This window comes from Tachyglossus aculeatus, chromosome 10 (assembly GCF_015852505.1).
Source record: "Tachyglossus aculeatus isolate mTacAcu1 chromosome 10, mTacAcu1.pri, whole genome shotgun sequence".
In the NCBI taxonomy this organism is placed as follows: domain Eukaryota; kingdom Metazoa; phylum Chordata; class Mammalia; order Monotremata; family Tachyglossidae; genus Tachyglossus; species Tachyglossus aculeatus.
The window spans coordinates 10,634,576-10,651,069 of record NC_052075.1 but is presented as its reverse complement, the minus strand read 5'-3'; the positions used below and the strand labels follow the sequence as shown (position 1 = coordinate 10,651,069).

The 16,494-nt window shown below is 45.4% G+C and overlaps 1 protein-coding gene across 2 annotated transcripts in view; it reads right to left on the bottom strand.

The window, feature by feature from the left end:
* Positions 1–1,696: 1,696 nt before the first annotated feature.
* The window catches only part of PI4K2B (phosphatidylinositol 4-kinase type 2 beta), a 29,718-nt gene continuing 14,920 nt past the window's right edge, over positions 1,697–16,494 (bottom strand). For both annotated transcript variants that reach the window (XM_038752363.1, XM_038752364.1), the window contains exons 3-10: positions 16,264–16,464; positions 14,604–14,735; positions 13,445–13,598; positions 13,159–13,226; positions 12,182–12,281; positions 10,447–10,580; positions 9,091–9,150; positions 1,697–4,215 (exon numbers count right to left, since the gene is read on the bottom strand). In XM_038752363.1, the coding sequence (XP_038608291.1) occupies positions 4,036–4,215; positions 9,091–9,150; positions 10,447–10,580; positions 12,182–12,281; positions 13,159–13,226; positions 13,445–13,598; positions 14,604–14,735; positions 16,264–16,464 (1,029 nt within the window). In that variant the 3' untranslated portion in view covers positions 1,697–4,035. The remainder of the gene's footprint in view (positions 4,216–9,090; positions 9,151–10,446; positions 10,581–12,181; positions 12,282–13,158; positions 13,227–13,444; positions 13,599–14,603; positions 14,736–16,263; positions 16,465–16,494) is intronic.

Genomic DNA, 16,494 nt, shown 5'->3' with positions numbered 1-16,494 from the left:
GGAAGGCCTCCTGGAGGAGGTGAGCTCTCAGCAGGGCCTTGAAGGGAGGAAGAGAGCTAGCCTGGCGGAGGGGCAGAGGGAGGGCATTCCAGGCCCGGGGGAGGACGTGGGCCGGGGGTCGACGGTGGGACAGGCGAGAGCGAGGTACGGTGAGGAGATTAGCGGCGGAGGAGCGGAGGGTGCGGGCTGGGCAGTAGAAGGAGAGAAGGGAGGTGAGGTAGGAGGGGGCGAGGTGATGGACAGCCTTGAAGCCCAGGGTGAGGAGTTTCTGCCTGATGCGCAGATTGATTGGTAGCCACTGGAGATTTTTGAGGAGGGGAGTAATATGCCCAGAGCGTTTCTGGACAAAGATAATCCGGGCAGCAGCATGAAGTATGGATTGAAGTGGAGAGAGACACGAGGATGGGAGATCAGAGAGAAGGCTGATACAGTAGTCCAGACGGGATAGGATGAGAGCTTGAACGAGCAGGGTAGCGGTTTGGATAGAGAGGAAAGGGCGGATCTTGGCAATGTTGCGGAGCTGAGACCGGCAGGTTTTGGTGACAGCCTGGATGTGAGGGGTGAATGAGAGAGCGGAGTCGAGGATGACACCAAGGTTGCGGGCTTGTGAGACGGGAAGGATGGTAGTGCCGTCAACAGAGATGGGAAAGTCAGGGAGAGGGCAAGGTTTGGGAGGGAAGACAAGGAGTTCAGTCTTCGACATGTTGAGCTTTAGGTGGCGGGCGGACATCCAGATGGAGATGTCCTGAAGGCAGGAGGAGATGCGAGCCTGGAGGGAGGGAGAGAGAGCAGGGACAGAGATGTAGATCTGGGTGTCACCAGCGTAGAGATGATAGTTGAAGCCGTGGGAGTGAATGAGGTCACCAAGGGAGTGCGTGTAGATCGAGAACAGAAGGGGACCAAGCACTGAACCTTGGGGAAGCCCCACAGTGAGAGAATGGGAGGGGGAGGAGGAGCCTGCAAAAGAGACGAGAAAGAACGACCGGAGAGGTAAGAGGAGAACCAGGAGAGGACGGAGTCTGTGAAGCCAAGGTCAGATAGCGGGTTGAGAAGTAGGGGGTGGTCCACAGTGTCAAAGGCAGCTGAGAGGTCGAGGAGGATTAGGACAGAGTAGGAGCCGTTGGATTTGGCAAGCAGGAGGTCATTGGTGACCTTTGAGAGGGCAGTTTCCGTGGAATGTAGGGGATGGAAGCCAGACTGGAGGGGGTCGAGGAGAGAGTTGTTGTTGAGGAATTCTAGGCAGCGAGTGTAGACAACTCGTTCAAGGAGTTTGGAAAGGAATGGTAGGAGGGATATGGGACGATAACTAGAAGGTGAGGTGGGGTCAAGAGAGGGTTTTTTTAGGATGGGAGAGACATGGGCATGTTTGAAGGCAGAGGGGAAGGAACCAGTGGAGAGGGAGCGGTTGAAGATGGAAGTTAAGGAGGAGAGAAGGGATGGGGCGAGAGATGATGATGGAGGGATGGAGAGATGGAGCGAGAGAGATGATTGATGATGCTTAGAAACCTTAAAAAAAATCAAAATTAAAAAAACCCCCACAAAACTATAAATAATGGAGGTTACAGGAGACACGCCCTATCTGGAGGGGTCAGTGGCAGTGTAATGGCCGGCAATGCTACACACATGATTCTAGTCTAAACCCTCCGCCAACAGTTTAGCCCATCCACACACAGTTCAGAAAACGGGAGGCAATATGTAGGTTTTTAAAGATATATTTGCCACGTTAAGTTGATCATATCTGATATATTAAATATATTCATTTACAAAGTTTTGACAAAATATTTAAACAAACTGGAATGCTTAAAAAAAGTGATTGGTTTACTCCAATCTAGTCAATTTAAAAAAACTAGAAAACAATGTACGGCACATTACTTTTAAGGCTTGACCAGTTGACCGAAAACATTTGTCCACAGACCGAGAGCAGCAGCACAGCGGCAATTCAGAAGTTCTCAAATATTTGGGGGAACGATAAAACACAAGCATTTGGAAAAACTGAAGAGGCTGTTGTACTTGATTCTCATCAGAAAAGTGCATTTCCTTTTGGCCCCAACTTTTGAAGGTCTCAACTTTTGAAGGTCTAAACAAGTGATTGTGGCGATTAGAGTGTAGTATAGGATTTCAGTTTGCAACTTTAAGGCCTCCAAGCCCAGTGGTGATGCCCATTGTGGAGTGTGGTTTACTTTCCACTTTTCCTTTTGGTGAATGAGTAGGTTCGTGCAATGAATAGGAAGGAACCCTTACTAACTACTTCAGTGTTCAAGTACCCAGTGCGCAAGATGGGGGGGATCTTTGGTGCTGGTCGGTAAAACATAAGCAGTCCCCACATGTCCTCCTGATGATTTCTTTACCTCAGAAAGAAAAAAGGGAGTCACGTTTGGATGCTCTTCCAAGTAAAGCATGCAGAGTTGGCCGGAAGCCATCGGTTCTCCGCTTCTCTCTCCCAATGACCGCACGGTGGGTTGTCAACGCAGGCCCGGCCGGCCTTCCCCTCTCCCCACCACTGCTACCCAGCTGGACCAGGAAGGAGCTCTTGCCCTCTCCAGCCCTCCCACCCCACCCCGGGGGGACGAGAGCCCAGCCCTGCAGCCACGGCAAAACAGCAGCCCCCACACCCTGCTGCGCCCAAGCCTCTTTTCCACCATGAGTGTGGCCCACGCGGGCCATCTCCACTCATCTCTAACACAGATCACCACTGACCAACGCTCCCTGGCCCGCCTCTCCTTCCGTCCCGCGGCATCGGTAGTTCAACCTGAGTCCCTGAAGCTGTCAGTCATGGGGGAGAGGACCCTGGTCCTTCCCTTTGTGAGGCCGAGACCAGAGTCCCCTCCCCACGGAACCCCATAGCTCAGCCCCCAGCCCTCTTCTCTCCGGGCCGCGGAAGGCCGCTCGGCCGGCCTCAGGCTCTCCCCGCAGGGCCTTGGCCAGTGCTGGCAGAGCTAAGCAAGGCAGACCCAAGCTCAGAAGGAAACGGAAGGGTCCACGCCTCACGGAGCCTGTTATCCCACCCTTCTGCTGCCTCGATGAACTAAGCAGAGGGGACGGAAAGAGGTGGGCAAATGCTGCATCCATCTCAGGGAGGAAGATCAGAGAAGGGGTGAACTCCCCAGGGCAGGCCTGCTGTCCAGCGGGAAGAAGACACCCAGCGATTGAGGAAAGGGGCTCCCGCAATAAGAAGTCGAAATTGTTCGAGTGGATGCCAACGGCAATAGCTGATGACAGCAGAATCGGGCTGGGGTCGGGCCAGACTGAGAGGAATGAGTCCCGGCAGAAACATAAAAACAAAGAATTTCCAGAAAAACGTGTGTCGGGGGGATCTCTGAGTATAGAGGACTGTGTATTAACCACTCTTTCAATTATTCTTGCGCTGCTTCTCCGAACAGAGGATACAGTCCCCAAACAAGCACCAAAGGAGTGGTTTGTGCTATCTCCCATCACAAAATAATTCCTCTGAGGAATATCTTTCAATTTTCAGAGAGGGCAGCTCTTTTCTCTCACAGCAGAATAAACCAAGGTTACCAAAGCCCCTCAGGCTAACGTCAGGCAGAGGCGGTCTCAAAGACCCTTTCATTACCAGAGGCAATTTAACCTGCGTACTCCTTCGCTCAGAGCGGATGAAAAAAGAAACAGCAAAGTGAAGCTGCGTGTTCTTGTATGCTCTGTTCTTGAATTCACTCAGCAATAAACCTCTCATTTTTCCACTTTATACTCCGAAGCGATTACAGTCATTTCAGCAAATGTAAACTGTAAACTTTCCCTTTAAAGTAGTAATGACCCACAATAAAATATTTACCTTAGAAAAATACGATATTGACAATAGGTCCTTGCTTATTCCCTGACAGAGAAGTCACCATTTTGGGGCACAAAAACTGTAAACTTCGATTACATTCAACATCAAACTGTCTAAAGATTTCAGGTCTCTGAGGTTTTGGCAGTTGGAGCTCGCGGGCTACAGCAGGTCTACGTTATTGCAAAAGTCTGAAATCAACAGATGGCTGAATTCCAGACAGCGGTTCCTTTCTTCGGCCCACGGGTCCACTACCAGGAGGAAAAGAAAGGTTTCCTGCAATGGACAGTCTGAGTGAAGGCGCTGGAATTGCTCAGCTGGACGATCCGGCCCTGGCTCCCGCTCTGACTTCGCTCCACGACCACTCGAGGCATCTGCACGAGCTGTATGGGACTCTTCCCATCCTTCAGGGCCTGGGTGAGGTTCAGGATCTACAGAGCACATAAAAGATGATCATGAGTCCGCGAGTCCCCAAGAAAGCGGAGACTTCTCTGAATTTCAGCGTGCCCCGGTGCCTCAGTCCTCCTGGTGTCGGCGATCTTTATTCTGGTGGTCGCCTCTTTTCAAAAATGGAAAGATCACCCATGTGGATGTTGGAAACAGCGATGGGCGGTCAGGTGTAACCGAAGAGGACTTTAAAAGAGTCCCTTGCAAGGGATGCCAAAACTAATAATACAAGAGTCTTCAAATTATACCCCAAGTTGGAAACCAAGCTAGGGAATCGGTGGGGCCACTTGAGACTGTGGGAGGAACAATGCCCTCAGGGAGGAAAAGGAGTTAGTCAAGAGGTTCAATGAATGCTTTTGTTCACTTTTTTTTTTTGGTAGCAGATGGGTCAGAGGAACTGGAGCAAACAGAGGAAGCCTCAGACTGTTTTGGACTAGCTTAATAAACTAAGCGTAAACACATCACTAGGCCTGGGTAAGATACGTCCGAGAGCTCTAGAAGAATTTGGAGGGGACGGCTGATAACTCCTGGTGAAACCAACGGTCACTGGACTGGAGGGTTGGTGGATTGCTAATGGAGCCCTCATCTGTAGAAAAGATTCCAGAGGTGTTGCTCAGAATTATAGACTGTATGCCTCATTCCTCTACCTGGAAAATTGTTAGAATCTATAATTACCTTGAGGATCAAAAAGCCCTTAAAAAAAACCCAACAACAGTATTTTGGGGTTTCAGTCGGGGGCTAAAAACACCTCACTAATCTGCTAGAATACTTTGAGGGCATCAACACATGTGGCAAAACAGAATCGGTTGGCCTAATATATTTAGGCTTTCAAAAGGTCTACAAGTTACCTACCGGACTAAAGAGAATACTCATCGTGGAGAGGAAACTGGCTAAGAGTTAGAAAACCAAAGGCCACTTTTTGGGATAAAGTTGCTACTCATCTTACGTGGGCAGTTTCATTTCATTCACTCCACTGTTTCTCCCAGAGGGAGGCCAGGCCGGTTTATTAAAGAAAAAAAAAATTGAAAAAGGGCTGAGAATTTTTTTTTTTGCCCCAGCATGACAGTAGTATCATTTTGTTTTAAAACCAGTGGAGAGATCAAAGAATCTCACACTACTGCCCATACCTGAAGCTGCAGTGTTACCATCCAGCAGCTGAGAACAGTGCTTTGCACATAGTAAGCGCTTAACAAATGCCATCATTATTATTATTATGAGTGGGCTTGGGAAGTCTTATCGTGTTATTTGTAGCTTTTAAAAATGCTGGATACACATTCAATCACAAGTTTTTGAGAGGTGGAGAAGAGGACACCAAATGAACCCAAACCAAAACTTGGTTTCCAGCTTTTTAAGTCCCTTAGACAGTAATCTCCTTGGGTAAGGCCCATATCTCATCTAAATTTTGCCTCCTTTCTAAAGTGCCTAATGAAGTTCTATTTACCCAGTGGGCACTCATTAATTCTATTTAAAACCACACAAATCAAAGAGAGTTTCATCTACACCAGTCCTTTCCCCAATAACACTGCGGGTTGATATACATTTTTAGGACAGCAGCCCAGTGGGACCTAGGCAAATGTAATTAGTTTCCAAGGTTAACAACTACTCGAACTCCAGTATCCCAAGATAGATGGAAACTAAGTCACAGAAACTGCTTCCAAATTCACCGTACACTGCATAAGGTCTTTGTTTTAATGAAATCCTAATGCAACACCTAAGCCCACAAGGTTATTGTAATTAATTTGAAAGATGGATGAGAGCTATTAAAATCGCTTACAAAAATGCAGTTCTTTGTCTTTCGGAGGTCGTGCTTAAAGGACCGAAAGGTTGTCCATCTGTCAGCCCAACAGACACTCCCTAAGCCCTAGATGTCCAACCCATCCTCGGTGATACCTTCCTGATAATGGGTTGCCCCTGACCTAAAGGATCCACGCCAGCGTGAGCCAGTCATTCCATCTCCCGGCCCCCACCTCCTGACAACTATTAAAAACCCTGGCACCTAAAGAGAGCTTATTAGCTAAGATATAGTTAGCTAAGATATAGTCTTTTAGACTGTGAGCCCACTGTTGGGTAGGGACTGTCTCTATATGTTGCCAATTTGTACTTCCCAAGCGCTTAGTACAGTGCTCTGCACATAGTAAGCGCTCAATAAATACGATTGATGATGATGATGATAGTTCTGAAATGGTACACAGCTAGCCTCACAAGAACAAAACAGATAATGAGCTTTGATCACCCCCCTTCCCTGGACCCACCGCAGAATCAGAGGGCATAAAATAGCCGATGCCATCCAATACCCGAACCAGCCCGATGCCAGGCTGCAAAATGACCAGTCGGGTTACGTCAGAGGGAAACGTTGTCAGCTGACCGATTCCAATGGCCCCCGCTGCCAATTTGTACTTCCCAAGCGCTTAGTACAGTGCTCTGCACATAGTAAGCGCTCAATAAATACGATTGATGGTGATTGATGATAAAAAGAATAGTCTCTCCCAAGCGCTTAGAATAGTGCTCTGCACAGAGTTAAGACGCTCAATAAATTCCACTGACTGACTAACCTCCCTTTAAAGACACCAACATGCTCTGCTGGGATTTGTCGATTATCACGTAAAACCAAACATCATCTATGGTCTGCCTAGCCAGCAGGCAGCAGGAGCAGCAGCTGCTTCCAAACCCCAACCTAGTCCTTGTCACAGGTCCTGCTGCCTTTCCAGTGAGCTACTAATTTTTTCTCTTACCTCCCACCTCCCACCTCCCAGTTTCCTGATGCTGCGATGCCAAACCAGGAGGAAGAGCTGCCTGGGAGCGTTGGTGGTAGGATGGGCCCTGATACTGCTGGGTCAGTCCTGAGAGAAGCAGCACCGTGAGCATCCCGCAGAAACGGTTAACTCGCTGACGGTGGTTGGGGCAGTGTGGCTGGCACTCTCCCCTACCTCTCAGCAATCAATCAATCAATCAATCGTATTTATTGAGCGCTTACTATGTGCAGAGCACTGTACTAAGTGCTTGGGAAGTACAAATTGGCAACACATAGAGACAGTCCCTACCCAACAGTGGGCTCACAGTCTAAAAGGGGGAGGCAGAGAACAGAACCAAACATACCAACAAAATAAAATAAATAGGATAGAAATGTACAAGTAAAATAAATAAATAAATAAATAGAGTAATAAATATGTACAACCATATATACATATATACAGGTGCTGTGGGGAAGGGAAGGAGGTAAGATGGGGGGGATGGAGGGGGACGAGGGGGAGAGGAAGGAAGGGGCTCAGTCTGGGAAGGCCTCCTGGAGGAGGTGAGCTCTCAGTAGGGCCTTGAAGGGAGGAAGAGAGCTAGCTTGGCGGATGGGCAGAGGGATTGGGGGCATTCCAGGCCCGGGGGATGACGTGGGCCGGGGGTCGATGGCGGGACAGGCGAGAACGAGGTACAGTGAGGAGATTAGCGGTGGAGGAGCGGAGGGTGCGGGCTGGGCAGTAGAAGGAGAGAAGGGAGGTGAGGTAGGAGGGGGCGAGGTGATGGACAGCCTTGAAGCCCAGGGTGAGGAGTTTCTGCCTGGGGTCTGTGGTGAGACACGGGGTGCCACAAACCAGTTGGCAGGCAGGGGATTTATTTATTTATTTTACTTGTACATATCTATTCTATTTATTTTATTTGGTTAGTATGTTTGGTTTCGTTCTCAGTCTCCCCCTTTTAGACTGTGAGCCCACTGTCGGGTAGGGACTGTCTTTATATGTTGCCAACTCGTACTTCCCAAGCGTTCAGTACAGTGCTCTGCCCACAGTAAGCGCTCAATAAATACGATTGACTGATTGATTGAAGTGCCTGTGAGAATTTCATGTGTAGAACGCTTTTACATCCAAGTGACCAGAGCATCTGACTGGACACCAGGAACAGATAAAAGCTGGGCAGCCTTCCCCGCCCAAGTGAGCCTGCTCTGTTTTAGGATTCTGTATATATGTTTGCACATATTTATTACTCTATTTATTTATTTATTTATTTATTTATTTTACTTGTACATATCTATTCTATTTATTTTATTTGGTTAGTATGTTTGGTTTCGTTCTCGGTCTCCCCCTTTTAGACTGTGAGCCCACTGCTGGGTAGGGACTGTCTCTATATGTTGCCAACTTGCACTTCCCAAGCGCTCAGTACAGTGCTCTGCGCACAGTAAGCGCTCAATAAATACGATTGACTGATTGATTGAAGTGCCTGTGAGAATTTCATGTGTAGAACGCTTTTACATCCAAGTGACCAGAGCATCTGACTGGACACCAGGAATAAATAAAAGCTGGGCAGCCTTCCCCGCCCAAGTGAGCCTGCTCTGTTTTAGGATTCTGTATATATGTTTGTACATATTTATTACTCTATTTATTTATTTATTTATTTTACTTGTACATATCTATTCTATTTATTTTATTTGGTTAGTATGTTTGGTTTTGTTCTCGGTCTCCCCCTTTTAGACCGTGAGCCCACTGCTGGGTAGGGACTGTCTCTGTATGTTGCCAACTTGTACTTCCCAAGCGCTTAGTACAGTGCTCTGCACACAGTAAGCACTCAATAAATACGATTGATGATGATGATTCGCCCTGCTCCCACCCACCTCAAAGAAGGCCTTACGTGGTTCTTCGGGCAAAAACTTCAGCGCTAAAGGCAGGGCCCCAGCAGTACTTCCTCCTTACTAATTCTCCAATAATGTGCACTAGATGCTCACCTCTCACCGACCCCGGAGTCTTATGAGCTATGTGTTTTTTTTTAAGCCACCACAGGCATGCAGATGACAAGGAATCAAAAAATGACACAACATTGACCTTAAGCACTGTGTTAAGACGTGCCCGTCTTAAAATTATAAGAAGCAAACGTACCTGCCCTCTCATCACAGACATCTGATTTTCGAAGGTAGCCTTGTCAAATCCTTTATCGGTCTTTAAGAGGGAAAAGGGAATTATGAGATCTTAACATTAAAATCTTAGAGACAAATATTTCTGTGAAGTACTGTGATGAAAAAGAGCTACTTTTCAGAAAAGCAGAAAAGCCTTCCTCTGGCAAAGATTTCATGGTTTATCTAAATTAATTCACCCACAAGGTATTTAACTGATGAAGCTGAATTTGAAACAATGTGGCCTAGTGGAAAGAGCACGGGCTTGGGAGTCAGAGGCCACGAGTTCTAATCCCAGCTCCGCCACTTGTCTGCTGTGTGACCTTGGGCATGTCACAACTTCTCTGTGCCTCAGTTACCTCACCGGTAAAATGGGGATTAAAAGTGTGAGCCCTACATGGGACAACCCGATTACCCCGTATCTACCCCAGCGCTTAGAACAGTGCTTGGCACATAGTAAGCGCTTAACAAATACCATCATTATTAGTACTTCTTTAAATTGAAGTAACCGATGTATTTTGGTTTCAACACACCATTCAAAAGATCCAGCCGCTCAATGAAAGTATTGTAAAATACAACCAAATAAAGGACACTACTGAAGAACTACGGAATGATCTTTGAACAGGGGAAATCTGTCTGGACACAGCCTGATCCAATGTAAATGACATGGCTGTGTGGATCTGAGTAGTATCAGTCATGATCCTACTGGATTATAAACTCCCTGAGGGCAGGGAACATGCCTACCAACTCTTTAATACTTCCCAAACCTTTGGTACGGTGCTCAGCACACAGGAGGCACCCAAAAAATACCACTGATTGACTGATTGATCAAGCCATGAGGAGTTAAAAAAAATCCTCAAAATGAAGCTAAGGACACAATTACCGTGTTAGAGGACTGACTGTATTTAGTTTTTAAATATATTAAACATTTTGATATGCACCTAAAATAAGAAATCCACGGCCTGGGGGACAGGAACTAAGAGTCAGGAGACCCACGTTTTAGTCCCAGGTCTGCTCTTGGTCTACTGAGTGACCTGGGGTAAGTCACAAACTCTCCAGGCCTGTTTCTTCATCTGTAAAATAGGGACAAGATAGACTGTAAGTCCTATGGGAGGCAAAGGACTGCGTCTGATCTAATAATCTTGAATCTATCCCAGGACCTGGCAAATGGTAAGTGCTTACATACTATTATTATTTTTAATAACAAACAGAAATAATCAAAGTCCTATTCTTAATAGGTCAATGTTTTCCTTAAGGTAGTATAAGAGCACTCAAAAATACAAATGAGTGAAATCTTAAAAGTAAATAAAACGTGACTAGCTGTATTTCAAAACCTGCTCACCTTAAAAAGTTCATAAAGATCTTCACAGAGATCCTGTACAAAGTTCATGTCAGAGATTCGTGGCAGGATAAGGTCTCTGGTTTCTTCAGAAAAGGGAACTTTTGCTTGAGAAAGCCAAGCCCAGTGAAATGGATCTAATGAGGAAAAAAACCCACAATTTTTGTTCTTAACCTGGAGAAGGGGGAGAAGGGGAGGGACATATGCTTTTAGGGAGCGTTTCTTCTTTCCTCGATTTAAAGGAAGGAAGATTATGAGCTGGAAATGACAGCTACTAGGCCCCTGCAAGTCTGTCCCTCTAGCTGCACTTAGTATAGTTCAGGATTCATTTCCTAACTGGAAGGAAGGGTTGACAGGAGGATAATGTAATGCTGCCGAGTCTGACGTGCGTACTTGGAGAAACACCACGGGTGTTTTCGGGGTGTGTCCTGTCTAAAAATAACCAGGTCCCTCTCTGGGCCTGCAGCTTAGTTTACAGCTGCACAACATCAGGGAAGGGCTTAGCTATTTTTAGCTACAGGTCAGAGACACTGGCAACACTTCTTTGCCTCTGCAAATGAACTCGGTGCCACTTCTGCAGTCTCGGCCCCGGCCACCTCTCCCTTCCGCTCACCCACAGGATGCCAATGGCTTGGAGACTCATTCTAAATGACCCGTTATATAATCCATAACTGGTTTAACAGGAATCTGGTGTTCAATAACAGACTCTGAGAAGGCTTGGTTCCAGCACGTATCTATTGTGCTTTCTCAGGGAATAGAGCAGGAGGAAGTAGAGAGGGTTTGCTGGTGGGGATAGGGCCAGTGAAAGTTCTGAGGACGGGGACAAAAAACAAAACTGGAATAGCTTTCTCCCGGGTGGTCCAAGCCATGGAACTGGGCACCCTTCAAGGGCAAGCCCCCCTGGCACTACACTGCTCTGCCTCCCTTCTCCACTGAACCATTCTACTTTCTCCCAGCCAGGCGAGGGGGGTGAGAAAGGAGAAGAGGATTCCCTGAAGTAGGACGTACAATGCAGCCCCGCCCTTCAACTGGGATTTCAGCTCTGTGGTTTGGGTTAGCCACAGATCAAATAACTAACATTTCTAGGGAATGGACCCTAATTGTGCTGCATGTCATACCCGCATCCACATTTAGAGGTCACGGCTGCAGCAGCTAACTGAACAAAGGAAACAACTTACAGCTTTACCAGTAGTTGCTTCCCTGTGGCAATGAGAGGTTTTTCAAGGTTGATTGAGCAAGTAGCCCTGGGGATTTGGATCTGCACGGGTGCTGTGGTTTGGGTCCTGGAAAAGTGTCAGGTGGCACTGCCTTGGAAGCTGCCGCCCACTTGTTTTCCCAGGGCTGAGGACAACTCTGAAAATACTAGATGGAGGGGGGCAGGGAACGATGATTTGGGGGTAGGGTTAGGGTTTATGCTTCATCTGACCTAGGGCACTTGTATTTGAAGAACTTTTTTATAAGGAGCTACAGTGAGTGCTCTGGCCGGCCTTGCAGTGAAGACTTCAAAGCCACCATCGCCCAGGTGACTGTGGATGAGATGGCAAGGCAGGGGAGAGGTGCCCCGGCCCCAGTCTCCCTCATTTTTTGGCTCTCATCATTGAGCACAGGAGCAGGACACTGAAATGAGGTGTCTCCTTCCACTGACTCTTCCTCTCAGCCCCTTCCACCCCCATTTAGCGCTCTGCCCTTTGGGGAAGGAGTGAACGACCGATATTAGGAATAGCCACAAAATACTTACACGCTCTCCACTCATCTGGATGTTTAAAAGGAAATGCTAGACCATTATCAATTGCAGCAATTTTAATAAGCGATTCTTTACTACCCATCCACTCTTCGTCCTAGGGAAGAACAAAACGGTTTCACAAGAAGACCCTCACTGAGTCCTTTCAAATACTTCACTTTGCAATAATTAACATTAGATCAGGCTGGGTTTCCACTCTGAAGATCTGAATATACTAGAGTCCCAAGTGGATTTTTATTCCTTCAGATGAAGGAGGGAGAGGAATCTGATGGTCATCTGGTGGGGAGGTGGGGCGAGGGGGCAGGTTAAATTAAAAACAAAAAAAAAACAATGAAAAAAGAAAACTCCGGGAACCACCAAAATTGCTTAAAACTTGTAAGGTCGTTCTATGAGCTTTTCCAAATAAAACACCAGTGAAAAGCAGTCTTATACATTACGTGTTACATAATGGTTATTTATGTTATTGCCATAATTACCTTGAAATTGGTGAGCGAACAGAAACTGGCTAGGTAACGGCTCAGAGACTCGTGTCAAAAGTATTAATCAGTTCAACTGAGTACAGTAATGAGTCACAGATAAGGTACCCTGGACCTCAGCATATTTCAAATAATGGTCTAATTCCCAACAGAAATGATTGTTAAACAGAGCTGGCCAGTCATTCCAGTCCACTGAAATGGGGCTGGGGTGGGAGAAATCCCAGCTCCCCAAGGAGCAGTCTGAGCTAGCTTCCCCTTCTAGAATAGAACGGGGGGTCGGGAGGGTGCCCAGGGGAAGACAGAAGGGAAGGAATAACGAGATCTAGGAAGAAAAAAAGTGAGGTTCCAGAAAAGAGGGAAACTACGTCAGGCGGGAAACGAGGCTAAAGAAAGGCGGAAGAATGCCTGAGAGTGGAGGAAGAACTAGGCGTGGGTCAAGCCAAAGAGGCACTCGCAGACATTATAGAAACTGACAAACAAACCTGCCTGTTTTCTTACCTTGTCAGAAAAGTGGCTCCCATCACTTTGTTTCTCATAACGGACTAACCAGTTATCATTGCCCCTGTCTTTTAATTCAAAATAAGAAGTCTATTACTTCATTGTTTGGACCGATAGATTAACTCGCTTAATTTCAGCAAAAGATCGCATTTATTTAGGTTTGAACTATCAATGTACGAACTATGACCTAAGACAGTGATCGGTACCTGAGAGACATTAAGTTAACATGCCAAAAACATCGCAGACAACATTCTTATTAGTGGGTGTTAGGAGACTGATACGGTACCAGTATTTCTGGTGATATAATCCAAGACAACCAATCTCTCAAACTGCGACTGAAGTTGTTTCCTGGTATTTTCAGGTAAAGGATCGGCTTCAAATTTTCTAAGCCAGTAATCAGCCTCCTTATAACCTTCTACAAACATCTGGAAGGAGCCAACCTGCAATTTTATAATATTTAGAGAGAAAAGGTAATGAATCTAAGATTGCTTTATATGCTGGACAGCAACAATGTTAACAGAAAAACAGAACAATGAACTTTAATTTACATAAGCTCTATTCAGTCAGGCACAAACAATTAAGTTATTTTTCTTAAACTGCATAAAGAACACTGAGCACTCAAAAGTGGACCTCAGGAGCCCAGTCACATGATCAAACTTTTAAACAGGACACCAGTTACTTTAAGACAACTGGAAAAACAAAATTCATATTTGCTCTGTAGTTTTACATTAAGTAACCTATAAATGTAGTCCCTGAAAAGAATCAAGTTATTGAAGCAGTAAGTGCTTAACAAATACCATAAACAAAACAACCACAAAAAAATGGAGTTTTACTATTGTTTAGCTAATTCAAGCTTCAGTATATCAATCAGTGGTATTTACTGAATGCCTACTCTGGGCAGAGGGCAGTACTAAGTGCCTGGGAAGGTAAAACACAACAGAGTTGGTTGATGTGATGGCTGCCCACAAGAAGCTTACAGTCTACGGGGGGAGAGAGACATTAAAAGAGATTATATACAGAGATATTAGTACAGCATAAGAATATTTACATAGGGTGAGTACGAAAGTGTTCATGGAGTACATAGCGAAGTGCACAGTCAATACAGAGGGGAAGGTGGGCAGGAGAAATAATAGGCTTAGTCTGGAAAGGTCTCATGGAGGAGTTGTGATTTATGTGATTATTATAATTGTTTCAGATAGGGTTAAATGAAATATAAAACATGCTTTTCAGTGTATTATTGAATTGAAACCACAAACTACTTGAAATTCAGATAACATTAATTGGGACAAAGTGATTTAAAGCATTTTCATTCTTGTGAAGGCATCTGTGTTCCAAAACCATTCATTAGGCTCCAGACCAAACCCACATCTCATTTGGGTTATTCCCTTATAGAAAGAGGCCTCAGGGCCCAGGTCATACACAGCCCTTTCATACGACAACTTTACCTTAGGAGGCAGTCCTATTCGATGAAATTTTCTACCCACTGTTGGCACTTTTTCTAAAGCATATTTTTTGCCTCTTGATTTGGCACGATCTATTGCACTATAGTTGAATGTTTCACTGACAAGCCAGACGATCTGGAAATACACAAATAAGAACAGAGCTAAAGACACAGAGAAGAAGCTTCACCTAGTGGAAAGAGCACATGCCTGGGAGTCAAAGGACCCGGGTTCTAGTGCCTGCTGTGTTATCTTGGGTAAATCAATAATTTCTCTGCACCTCAGTCACCTCACCTGTAAAATGGGGATTAAATCCTACTCCCTCCTACTTAGACTGTGAGCCCCACGTGGGACAGAGAATGTGCCGAACCTGATTACCTTGAATCTAGCCCAGCGCTTGGCACAAAGTGCTTAACAAGTACCATAAAAAAGCCATTATTATTCTCCATCATAAAACTGAATATTTCTACAAATATAAATCAAGATATCTCAGAGCACTGCATATGTGGCATATCATGCCACAGGAGACCTTCACCAAAGGACTCTAAAAGGAAAATAAAATAACCAGGAGATTGTTAAATAGTAAGAATTCAGTTTGCTGATAACTGGAAGACAGATCTTTGTTGAAGGACACATAAGAGTAATTCCACAATACTGAGTGGGGGTAAAAAAAAAATCAGTGGAACAAAACCCTTGAGCACAGAGGAGTATATGGGAATGATTTTGGAAAGAAAGATATAGGCAGGGAACATTTTGAAGGCACTCAAAGTGAAAAAGAGCAAGCACATAAAGAAAAAGTAGGCAGAGAGCAAAACCAGCAGGTGAGTCAAAATTAATGGCTTACAAAATAACTGTCAGTGTAGAAAAGGAAAAATTAGTTTTGCAAACTTAAAAGTATGTTCATTCTTAAAATATTTTAACAAAAATTAAATGTTCTACTGGGAAATTGCGAATATAGATTTAAAAATCCAAAGTTTCAACTTAATGATCATTCTTACAGGTTGTATTTATCCCTGAACAACAGGGCCACGATTGTTTCTTACAAGAAACCAGTTTAGCCACTGATAACTTTCTGGGATCCCCTTTGAGCATCGTGACACATTTTATTTCCCAGTGTGATGATTACTTCACGTCTGACCCTAAAATATTTTTCGTACCTGTCAGATTAAAATAAAGAGGTCACCAATTTATTGTTCTGATGTGTAAAGTGAGCCAGTAACCCTCAGTTAAAAAAAGGGCCAAAACCAGTCAGTGTGCAGCTATTCACTTTATGCATCATCATCATCATCATAATAATGAAAGGCTTAGGCTACTAGACTTCCAAAGAGCCCTCATACTCCTTTCACTCATACCCCCACTGTCAGCTTCTTTACTTTTCCCCAAATCTTCAGACCTCTGCTTTTCCTTACAGAGTCAAATCACCCATTTCCTTTCAGGCCTCATTCATGCAGACCATCCTTCAGAAGCTTGGTCCCAAGAACCTTCACTCATCATAACTCCCAGAGCTCCCTAAGCCCTTAACACAAGTTTTAGACAATGTGAGGATATTTTTATTTCTCCTCCCATTTCCCATTCTCTTCCTCCCTCACCCCTAGTCTGCTGCAAAAGTAGCCCGGCAGGCTAATTCCCACAGGGGACTTCATGCGGTGCATCTATTTCCATTTACCTTAGTTTTAGGGACAACTCCCAGACCGAGTTTGTCATCCACAAGAGAGGCACCGGCCTCGGAAAGGTATCCCTGATTAGGAACAAGGCAGCCTCGGCCAAAACAGCATGGGCAGCAGACTTTATGAAAATATTTGGTCCATTTGGGGTTCAGGTGACCATAAGGCTCTTCAGATTTTGGCTTAAACACTCCAATAATTTTCTGAGGAGAAAAAAAGGCAAGGGTGAGGTA